Genomic DNA, 19,784 nt, shown 5'->3' with positions numbered 1-19,784 from the left:
TAACTCTGGTGCACACAGAGTAAATCAAGAGTAATTCACGCTGAAAAATTTACGAACGGAAAAAAGAATTTTATTTTCGTGCGGAATTCAATAGAAATCAATAGAAGTCAATGGTAAAAAAAAAAAAAATTCTGCCCGACATAGTTTTATTTTCGCGCGCGAAAATAAACCGATGTCGGGCGGAATTTTTTTTTTACCATTGACTTCTATTGATTTCTGCTAGCAGATTCTACTTGAAGAATGAACATACTCATTCTTCAAGCGGAACGGAATTCAGCATCGGAATTCCGCTAGCAGAATTTCCGCAGTGTGAACAGGACAGCGGAAAAAACATTAAAGTCAATGGGCAGAGGAGATGTGAATTCATTTGGAGCGGAGAATTCAAGAGGAATTTCTTGAGTAAATTCCTCTTGAATTACTCCGTGTGAACGCACCCTTAGCCTGTCTAGTCTAAGTTTACACTGTCTAAAAATTTTATAGCTTGGTAAACATGGGCCAATGTTATATTATTATGAAAAATAATGTGCAACTGGGGAACAATCAAAAGCGCACAGAGCTCCACAGTAATTCTGATCATAAGTTCCCATGTCATAAAACTAATGTGTGTAAAAGAAAAAAATGACTAATTCATGTATTTGCTTATACAGGTAGGTCATATATGAGAAAAGTAAGAGACGTCAGCTATAAACTTACTGAGGCTGAGATACGATGACTTGTGGTTTTTGCCTGAGTGCTAGTGTCACTTGCCCTTGAGCGGATTCGGGAGATGCTGGAATCTTCTTTGGCATTGACTGTGGAGCTGCCAGTTGAGGAATCGGTCGTACAGGAGGGGCTGGAGCCCCTGCACCTTGACTTTGTGTACCTGTAGAAGACGTGTCTTGGGTTGCTCTCTCTTCACAAACTTTTCCTTTAGTACCAGGTTTGCAAACACAAAGATGTGGCCGAAGACACATTCCACCATTTTGGCATGGTGGAGAGCAATTTGCTGTTGAAGAAGAGACAAAACAATGAGAATGAAAAACCACAAAGATTAACAAATTAAACAAGCTAAAATAATGTATTTATTTTACAACTAAGAATTACAAAATAAAAATTAAAATTTTCCAATTTATTTTCTGCCTCATTCAATGGCTTTACTGTCTATTTTAAAAAATCTGTTCTGGTTATTTGACAAGCCTCCATCAAACATATAAACAAACACTAAAGTGGGGGTCTGACCTCTGGAACATACACTTATTCCATCAAGTAGGGTATCCACGTGTCCATCACATGACAAGGTAGTAGACACCTAAGGCTGCTATGTAATGACTTCAAGCAGAGATTAAAAATCGTACAACTTTTATTACAGAAGAAATGAACACCACTCCACAATGTGTATAAGGATATACTGTACGTCTACTTTTACATACTGGCCACAATTTCGCTGAAATAATCCCCAAGCCAGCTTTGCCCTACATGCAATTTATGTGTAGATGTTCCAGAGTAATTTCAGAAATGTTGACTGTATGCCGAAAACTGTGCCATTTTTTTTTTATTAAACTCTGTTTTCTGTACAATTAAAATTCTTAAAGTTTTACTATCTTTAAAAATAACGTCTGACATGCCATTAGTTGCTGATCACACTGGGTCTCCTGAGATCCGCTGGGATCGTGAGTTATTAGGTGAGGAAGCAGGCTGCATCGTGCTGCACTCTCCATTTCTCTGCATATATATGGATCTCTCAGCCAGCGTCTCTGGCTAATAACCATTCCATTTTGTTTTCTATATTTTTAATATAATCCTAAAACATTGCAGTTTTCATTCTTACCACTAAGTCTAAAACTGAGCAGAAACTTTCAGTGTCAATGAGAAGGCTTGCTTTAAAGGGGTACTCCGCTGTTAGACCTCTTATTCCCTATCCATAGGGGATAAGATGTCTGATGGCAGAGGGCCCGCCGCTGGGGACCCCCGCTAAGTTTTCTTCAAGGTTGATAACGGGCGGTGCAGGGGACTGGGCATTGTGATGTAACGGCCTTCAATACAAGTCTAAGGGAGGTGGCATGACACCCCTTCTATAGACTTGCATTGAGGGGGCGGACGTGACATTAGGGGGCGGGGCAGTGAAGTCACAATGCCCAGTCCCCTGCGCTAAATGCTTTAAATACAGCTCAGGCAATATGGCAGCCCCCAAAATTATGTTTCATAAGAACATGTTTCACTATCTGGCTCTAATCAGTTTCAAAACAAAAATCTAGGTGACACAGTCCCTTTAACCCCTTAAAGGGGTATTCCATGAAAAAACATTTTTCTTCATATCAACTGGCTCCAGAAAGTAGAACAGATTTGTAAATTACTTCTAATAAAAAATGTTAATCCTACCAGTATTTATTAGGGGGACAGACAGGGCAATCTGTCACAAAGACTGGGATCGCGGAACATTGTGTTGTTTTCCTGGCGCTCGAATTCGGCACATCGTGGATGGGGTTGACCGGTTGCTGGGTGGGGTTGGAGAGGACTCAGCAGTCATGGTACATATTGGCACCAATGACAAAGTAAGAGCTAGGTGGAGTGTCTTTAAATATTATTTCAGGGACTTAGGCTGCAAGCTTAAGACAAGGACCTCCAAGGTAATATTTTCTGAAATATTATCTGTACCAAGAGCCACAGCCAGAGAGGCATCGGGAGATTAGTGAGGTAAACAAGTGGCCCAGAAGCTGGTGTAGGAAGGAGGGGTTTGGGTTCATGGATAACTGGGCCGACTTCTCTGTTGGATACTGGCTCTACCGTAGGGACAGGCTGCACATCAATGGGGAGGGTGCAGCTGTGCTTGGGGAGATGGCTAGAAGGATGGAGGAGTGTTTAAATTGGAGACTGGGGGGGAGGGAACCTACAACATAGAGGGGGGAAGATTGTGTAGATAGAGAGGGGGGGACTTATTAAATGTACCTGGAGGTGGAGTGGAGGGAGGGGTTAGAATAGTTAATAGGGATAGGCTTCATGGGGAAAAAAAACATACACCTTTGAAATGCATGTTGACTAATGCCAGAAGTCTGACCAATAAAACTGATGAACTGGAGGTTGATGTCTGAGGAGAATGATGACATAGTGGGTATAACAGAGACTTGGTTGGACGATAGCTGTGACTGGACGGTCAACATAAAGGGTTATAGTCTATTCAGGAAGGATCGGACATAATGGAAAGGGGGAGGAGTTTGTGTTTATGTAAAGTCCAGTCTGAAGGCCGCACTGCAGGAGGATATACAGGAGGGAAACAATAATGTGGAGTCATTATGGGTAGAAATATATGGCGACAAAAATTAAAAAAATTCTGGTAGGGGTTTGCTATTAGCCACCAAACATAATGGAAGAGACAGAAGATCAATTACTGAGGCAAATAAACAAGGCAGCAAATCAGAATGAGGTGATAATAATGAGGGACTTAAACTATCCTGATATAAATTGGGAGACTCAGTCCTGTAAATCTCATAAAGGAAACAGGTTTCTGACTATAGCTAAAGACCATCTGTCCCAAATGGTGAAGAGCCCGACCAGAGGGGGCGCTATGCTATACTTAATATTAACCAACAGACCTGACAGAGTAACTAATGTGCAAGTAGAAGGACACCTAGGAAATAGTGATCATAATATAATACATTATAACTTGTTCTTCAATAAGGGAATCTCTCGAGGGGCCACAAAAACAATGAACTTTAGGAAGGCAAAGTTTGATCAACTGAGAGAAGGCCTTAACAATATAAATTGGGATAATGTCCTCAAAAACAAGAGTACTGACATTAAATGGGAGACTTTTAAAAATAACTTAAACTCTCACTGTAAGATGTATTTACCTTATGGGAATAAAAGGATCAGGAATAAAAGAAAACCAGTATGTACGAATAAAAATGTTAAGGGGGCAATAAATGACAAAGAAGCATTAAAAGCTATAGAGAAATAAGTAAAATCTGTAAAAAACAGATAAAAACAGAAAGAATCATTGCCAAAGAGTAAAACCAACCCCAAAATGTTCTTTAACTATATAAATAGCAAAAAGGTTAAAAAAACGATAAAGAAGAAATTATAAACGGGGATCAGGAAAAAGCAAATATTAACCTCTTAAATGGGCATTGTCAGATACAAAATCTTTTGATATGTTGTAAAGCATGCAAAACCAATACTTTTTGCAATGGCTTTCATTAGAAATTCTTCAGTATTTCATACTGAAAAAGCCAGTCAAATAACTGCTCCCCTGCCTGTTTGGACACATACTAGTCCTGCTGTGTCCATGAGTCATCACCTATGTCATGGACACCCTTCCTTGATTGACAGCTGGGAGCGCAAGCTCACAGCTGGAGGAAAAATCCTCCCACTGTCAGCTTGTGTCCTGCTACTGTCAGTGAGGACAAGCTGGGAGTTGTAGTTTTGCTAATGCTCGGGGAGATGTGAGCAGACAGCATACTGAGGGAGGGGGCAGAGACCTGCACAGTGAGGCCACGCCCCCTCCGTTTAGGAGGAATTCAGACTAGTGAGCTAAATTAAAACTGTAATAAAAGAATAAATAAAGGTGCTAGACACAAAAATTAGATGTACATGGTCAGGATTAGGTACTGAGTGATATATTTAAAAAAAAAATTTGTTGGATCTGATGGGTACGCTTTAAAGACTCAGCGTTTTTCATTTTTTGCATTTTTATTTTTTCCTCCTTAACTTTTAAAAATCATAACCCTTTCAATTTTCCACCTAAAAATCCATATTAAGGCTTATTTTTTGCGCCACCAATTCTACTTTGCAGTAACATTAGTCATTTTGGGGGCTTCCGTTTCTACGCAGTGCATTTTTCTGTAAAAATGACACCTTATCTTTATTCTGTAGGTCCATATGATTAAAATGATACCATACTTACCGTATATACTCGAGTATAAGCCGAGTTTTTCAGCACGATTTTTCGTGCTGAAAACACCCCCCTCGGCTTATACTCGAGTGAACTCTCCACCCGCAGTGGTCTTCAACCTGCGGACCTCCAGAGGTTTCAAAACTACAACTCCCAGCAAGCCCGGGCAGCCATCGGCTGCCCGAGCTTGCTGGGAGTTGTAGTTTTGAAACCTCTGGAGGTCCGCAGGTTGAAGACCACTGCGGCCTTCGACATCATCCAGCCCCTTCTCACCCCCCTTTAGTTCTGTACAGTACTCACCTCCGCTCGGCGCTGGTCCGGTGCTGCAGGACTGTCCGGAGAGGAGGTGGTCCGGTGGGATAGTGGTTCCGGGCTGCTATCTTCACCGGGGAGGCCTCTTCTAAGCGCTTCGTGCCCGGCCCCAGAATAGTCACGTTGCCTTGACAACGACGCAGAGGTACGTTCATTGCCAACGTACTTCTGCGTCATTGTCAAGGCAACGCCTCTATTCCGGGCCGGAAGCGCGGAGAAGACGCGCCCCCGGTGAAGATAGCAGCCCGGAACCACTATCCCACCGGACCACCTCCTCTCCGGACAGTCCTGCAGCACCGGACCAGCGCCGAGCGGAGGTGAGTACTGTACAGAACTAAAGGGGGGTGAGAGGGGGCTGGATGATGTCGAAGGCCGCAGTGGTCTTCAACCTGCGGACCTCCAGAGGTTTCAAAACTACAACTCCCAGCAAGCCCGGGCAGCCGATGGCTGCCCGGGCTTGCTGGGAGTTGTAGTTTTGAAACCTCTGGAGGTCCGCAGGTTGAAGACCACTGAGGGCGGATGATGAGAAGAGGATGATGAAGGGGGGGGTGTGGGATGATGACAAGAGGATGATGAAGGGGGGGGGATGATGAAGGGGGGTGGGGATGATGACAAGGGGATGATGAAGGGGGGGGGTGTGGGATGATTACAAGGGGATGATGAAGGGGGGTTGGGATGATGACAAGGGGATGATGAAGGGGGGTGGGGATGATGACAAGGGGATGATGAAGGGGGGTGGGGATGATGACAAGGGGATGATGAAGGGGGGTGGGGATGATGACAAGGGGATGATGAAGGGGGGATGTGTGGGATGATGACAAGGGGATGATGACAGGTGATGATGATGAGGGTCTGGATGATGACAGGCGGTGATGATGATGAGGATGTTAATGACGGGTCTGGATGATGACGGGGGTCTGGATGATGACAGGGGGGGATGATGTATTTCCCACCCTAGGCTTATACTCGAGTCAATAACTTTTCCTGGGATTTTGGGTTGAAATTAGGGGTCTCGGCTAATACTCGGGTCGGCTTATACTAGAGTATATACGGTATATAGGTTTGATTTTGTCGTACTTCTGGAAAAAATCATAATGCAGGAAATTTTATACGTTTAAAAATGACCTCTTCTGACCCCTATAACTCTATTTTTCCGCATATCGGGATGTACGAGGGCTCATTTTTTGCGCCGTGATCTGAAGTTTTTATCAGTACCATTTTTGTTTTGATTGGACTTTTTGATGACTTTTTATTCATTTTTAATGGTATAAAAAGTGACCAAAAATACGCTATTTTGGACTCTGAAATTTTTTACGTGTACGCCATTGACCGTGTGGTTTAATTAACAATATATTTTTATAGTTTGGACATTTATGCATGCTGCAATACCACATATATAAACATATGTTTATATTTATTTTTATTTACATTTTTTTTAATGGGAAAAGGGGGGTGATTCTGACTTATTAGGGAAGGGGTTAAATCACATTTATTAACACTTTCTCTTACACTGTTCACTGCCATGCATTAACATGGCATCGATCAGTGTTATCGCCACTCAACTGCTCCTACCTAGATCTCAGGCAAGGAGCAGTCATTCAGTGATCGGACACACAGTAGGCAGGTAGGGAATCTCCTGGTGTCCTGCAAGCTGTCCGGGACGCCACAATTTCACCGCGGCGGTCCCAAACAGCCCGACTGAGCTGCTGGGATGCTTTTGGTTTCACTTCAGACGCGGCTGTCAACTTTGATCGCCGCGTCTGAAGGGTTAATACTGGGCATCACCGCGATCGGTGATGTCCGGTATTAGCCGTGGATCCCGGCCGTTGATGGCCGCCGGGACCGACACCATGTGACACGGGGTCACCGCATGACCCCGCATTATATCGCGGGAGCCAGCGCAGGAAGTATATATACGTCCTGCGTTGTTAAGGAGTTAAACAAATTCTTCTCTAAAGTATTCACTGAGGAAAATGAAATGCCAGGTCAAATACATCAAGATAAGGTAAACTCCCCTGTACAGGTCACCTGTCTAACCCAGGAAGAAGTATAGTGCTGCCTACAAAAAAATTAAAATAGACAAATCACCAGGTCTAAAGGAATTAAGTAATGTAATAGACAGACCCCTATTTTTAATATTCAGGGACTCTATAGTAACAGAGACTGTTCCCAAGGACTGGTGCATGGCAAATGTGGTGCCAATATTTAAAAAGGGGTCAAAAGGTGACCCTGGGAATTATAGGCTTGTTAGTTTAACCTTGGTTGTATGTAAATTGTTTAAGGGTTTCCTAAGGGATGCTATTTTGGAGTATCTTGATAAAAATAAATGTATGACCCCATATCAGCATGGCTTTATGAGGGATAGGTCCTGTCAAACTAACCTGATCAGCTTTTATGAGGAGGTGAGCTCCAGACTGGACCAGGAGGAATCGCTGGATGTCGTATATCTGGATTTTTCTAAAGCATTTGATACGGTACCTCATAAAAGATTTGTGCATAAAATGAGAAGGATTGGGCTGGGGGGGAAATGTGTGTAAGTAACTGGCTCTGTGATAGGAAACAGAGGGTGGTTATTAATGGTACTTATTCTGATTGGGTGACTGTTACTAGTGGGGTACCACAGGGGTCCGTCTTGGGTCCTGTTCTATTTATTATATATTTATTAACGACCTTTGTTGTAGAAAATTAGACTTGTAATAATATTCAGCTTCAGTGGTGCCTGACCGGGATAGCGAATTTGCAGTAGAGGGGTTGAATAGTAAAGTAGCAATCTTTGCAGATGATACTAAACTCTGTAAAGCGGTAAACACTATAGAGGACAGTGTACTGTTACAAATGGATCTGGATAGGTTGGAGGTTTGGGCTGGGAAGTGGCAGATGAGGTTCAACTATGATAAATGTAAGGTAATGCACATGGGGAGGAAAAATCCGGGATGGGATTATGTATTAAATGGGAGAACACTTGGGACGACTGAAGTGGAAAAGGGACTTGGGAGTCTTAGTTAACAGTAAATTTAGTTATAGTGACCAGTGTCAGGCAGCTGCTACCAAGGCAAATAAAATCATGGGGTGCATCAATAGGGGCATAGATGCCCACGACAAGGAAATAATTCTACCGCTGTACAAGTCACTAGTCAGACCACACGTAGAATACTGTGTACAGTACTGGAGACCAGTGTACAAGAAAGATATAGTGGAGCTGGAGAGGGTTCAAAGACGGGCAACCAGAGTAATATGGGGAATGGGAGGACCACAGTACCCAGAAAGATTATCAGAATTGGGGTTATTTAGTTTAGAAAAAAGAAGGCTTAGGGGAGACCTAATAACTATGTATAAATATGTCAGGGGACCGTACAGAGATCTCTCCCATGATATATTTATACCCAAGACTGTATCCATAACAAGGGGGCATCCTTTACGTCTTGAGGAAAGAAGGTTTCTACACCAGCACAGACGGGGGTTCTTTACTGTAAGAGCAGTGAGAATAAGGAACTCTCTGCCAGAGGAGGTGGTCATGGGGAACTCTGTAAGAGAGTTCAAAAGGGGTCTGGACGATTTTTTGGAGAGTAATAACATTGCTGGTTATGTATGCTAGATTTATAGGGACAGAATGTTGATCCATATTTGGAATCGGGAAGGAATTTTAACCTCTAGTATGAGGGTTTTTGCCTTCCTCTGTATCAACTCAGTAGGGACTCATTAGGGATACAGGCTGAACTTGATGGACTCTGGTCGTACTTTCACCTTATAAACTATGTTACTATGTCAGCTGCTGAAGTTTAGTTGTTTTTTTCTGTCTGACAACAGTGCTCTGTGCTGACACTTCTGTCTGTCCCGGGAACTGTCCAGAGCAGGAGAGGTTTGCTATGAGGATTTGCTGCTACTCTGGACAGCTCCTGACACAGACAGAGGTGTCTGCAGAGAGCAGTGTTGTCAGACAGAAATGAACAACTCAACTTCAGCAGCTGATAAGTACTGGAAGGATTTAGATTTTTTTTAATAGAAGTAATTTACAAATCTGTTTGATAGCCAGTTGATATGTTTTTTCATGGAATACCTCTTTAAGGACAACAGACGTAAATGTACATCCTGATGTCCTGGTACTTAGCACACCAGGATTTACAGTTATGTTCTGTACCTGATGCGAGCACCAGCAGGTCGCAGCTCGCATCATGCACAGCAGGTCCTGACTGCTATCAGCAGCCAGGAACTCCTCGGTAAAGGCGGAAAACAATCGCAATGATGTCCGCAATTAACACAGAGTTAAAAAAGTTAGATTTTTTTTTACAGTAGTAGAATAATAGAAAAGCGTGTAAACATGGGTATAATTTTAATCGTATTGACCCTCAGAATAAACAGAACATGTCCTTTTTACTGTGAAATGCACTGCGTCAAAAAACAAAGCCCTCCAAAATTTGCAACGTTTCTTTTCAATTTCACCACAAAATATTTTTTTGGGTTGCGCCATACATTTTATAGTCAAATAAAAAAGGTGTTATTACAAAGTACAATTGATCACGAAAAAAGCAAGCCCTCATTTGGGTCTGTAGATGGAAAAATAAAAAACTAAAATCACAAAAAATAAAACTGACTTTGTCCTTAAAGGAGTTATCCAGGAAAAAACTTTTTTTTTTTATATATCAACTGGCTCCAGAAAGTTAAACAGATTTGTAAACTAATATAAACACAATGGAGAGGCTCCTGTCTGTCTGACCATCACTGAGGACCCGAGCAACCCAACAAACACCTATACCCACGGTGTATAAAAATAGGAACAATATGGAAAAAATAAATGGGGCTCAAGGGTCAAAAGATATCTGGTTTAAAATAATTAGTATTTATTAATATAGAATGCAAAATAGATTAAATAGGGATGTACAGGGCCCTTGTACTCCCCTAATTAATTAAATACACAATAATATATAATATATAATAATCCCAATATAAAAATACTAAAACTAATAACAACTATAAAATTAATATGCGATTTGAGCCTGTGATATCAATATGGCGATCTACTGATCCTGTGGAACAGCACAGTACAAATGTTCATTCAAATGTTCTTGTTCCCAGAGATCTTCAGTATAAAGCAGATACAATATGGCCGCTACAGATACCAGTTAGTCAATTGATGCGGTGGTACTGTATCTGTCCAACCAATGGCAACTCGATCCCACTGACACAGTGATACAATGTGGCGCTTTGTGAACAGTGCACAGTCACTTGAAATCAATCTTTAAGCATCTCTGCATATGCCATACATCAAAATAGCCAGTTTGCAATAAATTCCATACAATGCTCACCACTCCGGGGTGTCACGGATCTCCCTTCAGTGTAGTCCTGGGGGCCGGCTGTATAGCGTCTTTTGCCCGGTGCCTTGCCTCAGTCAGGGATCGTGCTGCTGGAGTCTCGGCCAACTCCTAAGAGCGCAACACTCAGTGGTGGGCACCGTTTGGGGGGACTGCAGCGCTGTCAAGCGGAGTCCCTTGGTCGGACCAACTTGGAATGATGGTGGTCTGTAAACCTCAAGTCATTATTGTAGATGGCCCGATTGGCTTCTCACTAGTAGTTATTATAACGGCTGTATACGGTAAGCAGAGTGAGTAACCCGGCGGCGTTCCTCGTGCACAGGTCGCGCGCTCAGGAGATAGCTCACTGTAATAAATGCCTTGGATCTGGCGAATGATCGCTAATATGTCAGAAGAGTGTTCTATATTATCAGGCTCAATATCGCATATTTAAAATCGCTGGACGCGTTTCAAAACCTTCCTCTGTTTTTTCTTCAGCAACAGAACGGTGCCCACCACTGAGTGCTGCGCTCTTAGGAGTTGGCCGAGACTCCAGCAGCACGATCCCTGACTGAGGCAAGGCACCGGGCAAAAGACGCTATACAGCCGGCCCCCAGGACTACACTGAAGGGAGATCCGTGACACCCCGGAGTGGTGAGCATTGTATGGAATTTATTGCAAACTGGCTATTTTGATGTATGGCATACGCAGAGATGCTTAAAGATTGATTTCAAGTGACTGTGCACTGTTCACAAAGCGCCACATTGTATCACTGTGTCGGTGGGATCGAGTTGCCATTGGTTGGACAGATACAGTACCACCGCATCAATTGACTAACTGGTATCTGCAGCGGCCATATTGTATCTGCTTTATACTGAAGATCTCTGGGAACAAGAACATTTGAATGAACATTTGTACTGTGCTGTTCCACAGGATCAGTAGATCGCCATATTGATATCACAGGCTCAAATCGCATATTAATTTTATAGTTGTTATTAGTTTTAGTATTTTTATATTGGGATTATTATATATTATATTTTATTGTGTATTTAATTAATTAGGGGAGTACAAGGGCCCTGTACATCCCTATTTAATCTATTTTGCATTCTATATTAATAAATACTAATTATTTTAAACCAGATATCTTTTGACCCTTGAGCCCCATTTATTTTTACAGATTTGTAAATTACTTCTATTAAAAAATCTTAATCCTTTCAGTACTTATGACCTTCTGAAGTTAAGGTTGTTCTTTTCTGTCTAAGTCCTCTCTGTTGACACCTGTCTCGGGAAACGCCCAGTTTAGAAGCAAATCCCTATAGCAAACCTCTTCTAAACTGGGTGTTTCCCGAGACAGGAGTCATCAGAGAGGACTTAGAAAGAAAAGAACAACCTTAACTTCAGAAGGTCATAAGTACTGAAAGGATTAAGATTTTTTAATAGAAGTAATTTACAAATCTGTCTAACTTTCTGGGGCCAGTTGATATATATAAAAAAAGTTTTTCCTGGAATACCCCTTTAAGGCGAAATTAGGCTGTGTCCTTAAGGGGATAAAGCGCCTTAAATAAATGCAGTGATCTCATAAATTAAAGGTCAAAATGTGTTTTATAGAACCGTCTTGTTGTTTTCTTCTGTTAACTTGTGTACTAGCTGTAAAGACAACAAACAATGAAAGGACTGATGACATCACAATTTATGGACACAATTCCAAGCAAACATGGGGTCTCGTGCTACACTCCAAATGCACAGTCATCATGTATAAGACAGGGATAACATAAAGGGCTCTGACCAGTCTACGTGTACTATGCGGATCCGTAATACGGCTGTGTGTCTAACTAAGATGATTATGTGCCACTGTATGTGTACTCCTGAATCTGTACTGGAAAGCATATGCCTGGGAGCGCGCCATTTTACAGCACAGGTCCCCAAATATGGCTCTTCAGAAGGGGTTAATTAGATTGTTTCAGGAGAGAAAGCTACATTTCATAGAGGAGAAAAACGACTTGCATTCATGAAGGAAAACTTCACTTAAAAATGCCACCTGGCTCCATTAGAACTAGATCCAAGCATACACTGTGGGATTTATCAACCTGTAATAAACCTGTGTAGAGAAAGAGCGGTGCAGTTGCCCATAGCAACCAGATTGCTGCTTTCATTTTTCACAGGCCTTTTTAAAAATTAAAGACGAAATCTGATTGGTCGCTATGGGCAACTGCATCACTCTTCCTTAACACAGGTTTTGATAAATCTTCTCATGTTACTACATTAATTCAAGGAGACCGTGGCATCATGATGCTGACATTGGCACCTACCCTACACAAGAAAACAGAGGCAGATAGAAGTCATAGGGCTTGGTATGGGGCCTGTAAATGTGCTTAGCAATGCATATTCAGCGAGCATCAGTAAAGGAGATATGCCAAGATTCGAAGGATAGAGGATAACTAGCTGATCGGTTATGGTCCAGCCGCTGGGACCGTCACCAATCTTGAGAACGGAGGTCATATGTCTCCCCGACTGAATGAATAGCCACGACTTTACTCACTGTCTATGCGACTTACAAATGTTGCCGAACGTTGCACTCCGCTGTGTTCAAAAGTCCAAAAGACTTTGGGGGAGATTTATCAAAACTTGTGCAGAGAAAAAGTGGACCAGTTGCCCATAGCAACCAAATTGCTTCTTTCATTTTTCAGAGGTCCATAAAAAAGTAAAGGAAGCAATCTGATTGGTTGCTATGGGCAACTGGTCAACCTTTTTCTCTGCACAGGTTTTGATAAATCCCCCCCAATGAGAAGAGCTTTTAAAGGAAATCTGTCATCAGTTTTACCTGCACTAACCTGCACTGGTACAGGCTTGTAGTGCAAGTGGCACTGATGAAAATGATACTTGCCACGGGGCGATCCTGTTATCCTATTATCCTCCTTATCCTCCGTATTATGGTTGGCTTGGTGTGCGGATGAGATACCAGGAGCGCAAGGATATCACGGCTGCTGCTTTCTCACTCCGCCCAGCTGCGAGCAGGCTTAAAGGGGTACTCCGGCCCTGAGACATCTTATCCCCTATCCTTTGGTGTGCAGCTCAAACAGCCGGGTGGCGACCACGGGGCCGGAGTGGGTGGCAAACACAAGATTGCGGGGGTCCCCAACGGCGGGACCCCCGCGGTGAGACATCTTATCCCCTATCCTTTGGATAGGGGATAAGATGTCTCAGGGCCGGAGCACCCCTTTAAGGAAGCAAGAGGTGTGACATCAGTGTGCTCCTGGAGTGCCGACTGACCGCATAATGAGGTTAACGGGCCAACAGGGCCATGGATCAGCCACTGGTATCATTTTCATCAGTGTCACTCGCACTAAATACCTGTACCAACAAACATATACCAGCAATCCATTAAAAATAAAAAAGAATGTGTGCTTTACAGGTAATACGAGGAATACTATCACATACATGTACCCACTTAAAAATTAAACCCCAGTCCTGCGCTCAAAACCAGTAGATGTTTACTTCCGTGCAACTAGAAAAGATACATAATTTGTGTCTTTTTTTCAGTATCCTTCCCATAAATTTTTATTTTCTCTCTATTAGGCCACAGCTCAAGCATCATGCATCTATGATATCGTGATATGTTTCACTTTTCTTTTTTTTACTACAAATCCCACAATTCTATTTTCCTACTTCCCACACATCAGCCACCCCTCCCATTGAAACATAAATGAGCTGCAGACCTGTGGTTTTCAATCAGGGTGCCTACAGCTGTTGCATTAGTTGCAGATTGATCACTCCACCCATTGAAGCAGACAGGCTCCCTGTCATCAGCTGACTAGTGAGTCAGGTCTCGGCCGCATTGCAAGCTGGGAAAAATCTGAGACAACAGTCATTTTGTATGCTGATAAAAATAAATAACGAGGTGAAAATCACAGAAGAATTGTGAGAAAACCGTCACATACTGATACAGACACTATATTATGAACTACACTAACTTTACAGCCCCTGTAGCATAGTCAGATAAAAAAAAATCCTGGAATATCCCTTTAAACTACCAATTTATATATAAAAAAAAAGAAATATATAATATAATAGATTAAGGTATGCTTCAAATCCCAAAAAAGTTATAAAAACAACCATAGCAATTTTTTAAAGCCTCCAAAAGCATTAACTTTTACTTAGAAGAGTTGACCTAAAAAGTGCAGTGATCAGCAGCATTAACCACTCTGCACTTCACCGACAGGTTCACTTCAGGACTCTTTTACATAGTGGTAGGCAGAAACAACAGTGATTTTGCTATCCTAACGTCTATCTGAAAGCCAATGTGAGTATGGTATAAAAACACGAGTCTCTGCTACATGGCAGGTGTCCTGTTGTTGTACTGCTTCCCAGAATTACAGTGTTCACCTACAATGAAGATCTATTGAGTTAGCCACATAAAAACGCAGACACCTTCCTCTCTGGGTCTTTCTGAAATGCGTTTAAAAGAATAATATTAAAGGATGTGAAACAACATTGTGAGGAAAAACTTCTCATTGCTGGTGTCAAATCTGTTCTCACACTTGGATACAATATTCAGTGGAGTAAAACCATTATTTCCTGCAGCACATAATGTGTGGTCTAAACCACAGGGCATTAATAATTATTGTATCATCCTTTAAAAGTTTATGGCATATAGATGTAATTAACTGTTATAATAAGACTAAGCTATCCGCAATGTATGTTAAAGGGGTATTCCAGGCCAAAACTTTTTTATATATATCAACTGGCTCCGGAAAGTTTAACAGATTTGTAAATTACTTCTATTAAAAAATAGTAATCCTTCCAATAGTTATTAGCTTCTGAAGTTGAGTTGTTGTTTTCTGTCTAACTGCTCTCTGATGACTCACGTCCCGGGAGCTGTGCAGTTCCTATGGGGATATTCTCCCATCATGCACAGCTCCCGGGACGGGACATCATCATTGAGAAGTTAGACAGAAAACTTCAGAAGCTAATAACTATTGGAAGGATTAAGATTTTTTAATAGAAGTAATTTACAAATCTGTTTAACTTTCCGGAGCCAGTTGATATATATATAAAAAAAGGTTTTGCCTGGAATACCCCTTTAAACCTTATATACGTAGGTTGTATTTACCATGTATGAAGCCAGACTGTGGCTTAGAGCAAATAAAGAAATGGGAGATTAATTTTTTTTTTTATGTTTATTTCCTTCTTTCTGTTAGATCCCTCCTAGAAGCTCAGACCCCTCTACTCCCCACCAAGCTCTACTTGTGTCTCACATACATAGTGTACTGCTGAAGATGTTTCTGCCTTATTGGAGGTACAGGAGTACAGTGATATAGTGGGCAAGTTCCTACAATAGCTGCAGAGCTATACAACTCCCCTGACACATTGTCTTATTGATATATGCTGTGTGTGCAGATGTGCAATGTGTTGGGACACCCCACCACCCCCAAAGCTAGTGTCTTATTGGGAATTTTAGGCCACATAAGAGGGGCACAAGGAGTCAAGACAATAGACAGCCTACATATGACACATCACCCTAAAAGGTACACACAAGAGCCTCCACATTATTCTCTAGTAATAGTCTTTGCTGCACTATATAAAAGGGCCGCTTCATACACAGCATTTTTAGTGAAGTTTAGTAAAGGAAAGAATACTAATTATTACTGATTCTAATTCTTTCACTCAAAATCTAGCAAAATGACTTTCTTTTGCAAACACACTTTAGTGAGAAATGTATCAACAGTATACACTAGTTTACTGGCATAAGAAAGTAGCACGTTTTTGCAAAAACTCAATTTTGCCCCCCAAAACTTGTGATTTTATACCATTCTACATTGTGTCACCACTTCTTAGAAAGGGGGCAGAAATAAGTGTTATGGGTGTGTGGACTTTATAATTCACACCTAAAAGTGGCGTTAATTCTAGCAGAAATCTACACCAGCCCAGAGCCGACATAAATGTCAGTCACACATGCGAAAAATGTCTTAAGGGATATGCACCTCTTAAAGAAGCGCTCCATAGTGCAGCATAGACTATCACTAGAGAATAATGTAGAGGTTCTTGTATATGCCTTTCGCATACCTTTTTTTTTTTTAGCTCATGTTGCAAACATTATCAGCCACTGATTTTTATTTCCTCACTAAAATGATTTTCTTATGCTGCCTACCTTTTCCATGAATCCTCTGGCTTTACAGAGAGAAGAGGTAAAGCCTTATTACTGCAGTTCTGCTAATGAGATTGCCATGGGTCTGTGAGCTGCCAGGACTGATCCAATAGGTGATGATGTCATCCTGTAGCTCACATGAAGTCAGCTGACCGATGACAGACCACTTTCTCTTACATTAACCCTTTAACGACAATGGACGTACATTTACGTCCATTGCCGGCTCCCGCAGTGTGAAGCGTGCTCAGGAACTGAGTGCACTTCATACCCGAACGGTTCCGGAGTCCCAATCAGCTGAGAGGAAGGCAGAAGGTCCCTTACCTGCCGTCTGATTGGTGCTCCATTGCTCCAGGAAGCCATGGCAGGCTGGGGCAATAGAGCACTGATAACACTCGTATATGGAAAAATAAAAATAAAAATAGTTATAGGGGGGTCAAGAGGACAATTTAAGCATACTAATTTCCATACAAAAAGTTATACTTTTTAAAAGTAATAGAAACAGAAGCCCCCAAAAGTTGCTAAATATTTTGTTTTTGTTTTTTAATTTTGCTCCAGTGACTATATTGGACCCCCGTTCTTGTCATTGTGGGAGATCTTGTGGGGTGTACCTATTCAAAAAACCTACCATCTGAATCCTGCTGCCACCTGACAGAAAAACAGGCATATGGGTACGGTTTTGGACTAGAACCTGTAGGTAGCATAACGGAAACCTAAAAAAGGAGATATGTGTATGCAGGTTCTAAAAAATTGGCTTGCTAAATAGCTCTCCTGCAGACAAAAGAAAACGGTCTCTTTAGTGTCACCTATTGGGAGCTATTCTGAATCAGAGCCTTGAAGCATAACTAGAGTTGCTGCATTGTAGACTCTTCAAACAACTACTACAAGCTTGGGAATAAACACATGTGGGGTAGTAGTTGTGAACATTTATAACAATATTTGTAAAATAATGTTAAACAAAAAATTGTGAAAAACCCCACATATTCTATCTGCCCTCTTGCAGTCCGTAGAAGCTCACACTTGCATAACCTGGACAGACCATTGTTATGGCTCATCAGATGATGGGAAAATGTTTTCTACCACTTAGTCCAGCCATACTTCATCCATCTTAGATGGCATGGTGTGGAGAAATGCAACGGCACATTTGGTGGTGTATTGTACAATATTTTATTTAATGGGACCTGTGCACAATACTTGCTAGGTGTAACGACTATTTCCTTCACAACTTGACTGCCCAGTTCTCGGTTGCATCTTTCTATGCCTTACATCAGATCAGTAAAGGGAGATCCAAGACAGGGAGATGAATCGCGCTGCCACAAGAAGTATATATAGGTTACACATTACACAAAATCCAGTGCACCTTCACCTTTGGTGAAGGTGCACTGGATTTTGTGTAATGTGTAACCACGCCTGATGAAAAAAGCGGAACGGCTTTTAAGCGCGTTGCGTGGATTCTTTGTGTGCAATAAATTTACCTATATATACTTCTTGTGGCAGCACGATTCATCTCCCTTTCTTGGATCTCCCTTTACCTATATTTACGCCTGGACGCTGGGAGCCGCAGCAGCCGCTATTACAGGGTTACAGGTGAGTGCGTTTTGATTGGGCTCTTCACTATCTCATCCATCAGGTTCCATCCAGGGGCGCGCGCACCCTGTTCTCTTTTGTATTTACATCAGATCAGGTGGAAGAGTATACCTGAACAACCTCCATAAACTTTCCATGAGCAAATTGTTATAACTCAACCAAGACAGCTTCTCAATCTTGGTTAATATCCCCACCCTTTGGTGAATATTAATATTTCCTATTAACCAACCGAGTCCTAACCCCTGGAGGTCATTCTGTTCAATCAGGCTCCTCTATGGCTTAACATGTGACAACCACACACTGATCGAAACATATTGAGAGGGATATTCAAAGCTCGTCATGGTTAAACAAAAAAAAAAAATTTTGGTGTGAAAAATTCACGATATATATTCAAAACTGTGTACGTGGTTTGCACAGATCACATCAAAACTGCTAAAGTGGGCATTTCAACGTAATTTCAGAATTTACTATAGAATTTCAAAGGCTGTGTAGACAATTTACTTGAAAAATATCATGTAAAATTCACACCAGCTTTGAAGTAGTGTAAAACCTATATGAAATTTTTTTTTAACTAAATGTTCAGTTAAAAGCCTAGACAATATATAGCTTTATGTAACTATTAAACGCAGTTTAATCCCTTAAATTGCTCATATAATTTAGCCCTTAAAGAGGTACTCCGCCGCTATACATCTTATCCCCTATCCAAAGGATAGGGGATAAGATGTCTGATCACTGGGGTCCTGCCACTGGGGACCCCGCGATCTTGACTGCGGCACCCTCGTGACGGCCACCATGCCCCCTCCCATAGACTTGCATTAAGGGGGCGGAGCCGAAATCCAGATGCTCCGGCCCCTGTATCGCCCGTCATTATGCACAGAGCGAGTTTGCTCTGTGCAGTGACGACAACAGGCTGCCACAGTCGAGATTGCGGGGTCCCCAGCAGCAGGACCCCAGCGATCAGAAATCTTATCCCATATCCTTTTGATAGGGGATAAGATGTTTAGGGGCGGATGACCCCTTTAAAAGGACCACATTTTTTTTCTTAAATTAATTGTACATTATTCTTTTTTTTCAGCACTCATTCTCAAAGTCCTAAAGCTTTTATTTTGTCACCTACAAACCCAAATAAAATAAAACATTTTTTTTTTTTTTTTTTTAATGGGAAAACGGGGGCGATTCTTACTTTTATTAGGGAAGGCGTTAAATGATCTTTATGAACTTTTTTTTTTTTTTTTTTTAAACACTTCACTGCACATACCGATCTCATACACAGATCATTGCCGTGCATTGACACGGCAAAGATCAGTGTAATCGGCGGTCGATAAACTTTGAACGCCAAGTCTAAAGGGTTAATAGCGCGCAACACAACGATCGGTGCCGCACGCTATTAGCCCAGGGTCCCGGCGTGACCCCGCGTTTTATACTGGGACTGGGCGCAGGGCGTAGAGGTATGCCCTGCGTCCTTAAGAGGTTAAGGACCAATCCCATTTTGACCTTAAATACCAGGCAATTTTTATTTTTGCATTTTTGTTTTTTCTTCCTCAGATATATTTTGCCCCACCTGTTTTTTTCCCGGGTTTGCAATTCT

At 41.8% G+C, this 19,784-nt stretch overlaps 1 protein-coding gene across 3 annotated transcripts in view; it reads right to left on the bottom strand.

The window, feature by feature from the left end:
• LTBP1 (latent transforming growth factor beta binding protein 1) overlaps nucleotides 1-19,784 on the bottom strand; it is a 366,216-nt gene that overhangs the window by 286,954 nt on the left and 59,478 nt on the right. For 2 of the 3 annotated variants that reach the window (XM_056567405.1, XM_056567406.1), the window contains exon 3: nucleotides 694-985. In XM_056567405.1, the coding sequence (XP_056423380.1) occupies nucleotides 694-985 (292 nt within the window). Of the gene's footprint in view, nucleotides 1-693; nucleotides 986-9,236; nucleotides 9,344-19,784 lie in introns of those variants that run through there. The other variant, XM_056567407.1, reaches the window with a different exon arrangement.

Source organism: Hyla sarda, chromosome 3 (assembly GCF_029499605.1).
Source record: "Hyla sarda isolate aHylSar1 chromosome 3, aHylSar1.hap1, whole genome shotgun sequence".
Taxonomy (NCBI): domain Eukaryota; kingdom Metazoa; phylum Chordata; class Amphibia; order Anura; family Hylidae; genus Hyla; species Hyla sarda.
Note: the sequence above shows the minus strand (reverse complement) of the source record. Positions and strands in the feature narration are given on the sequence as shown.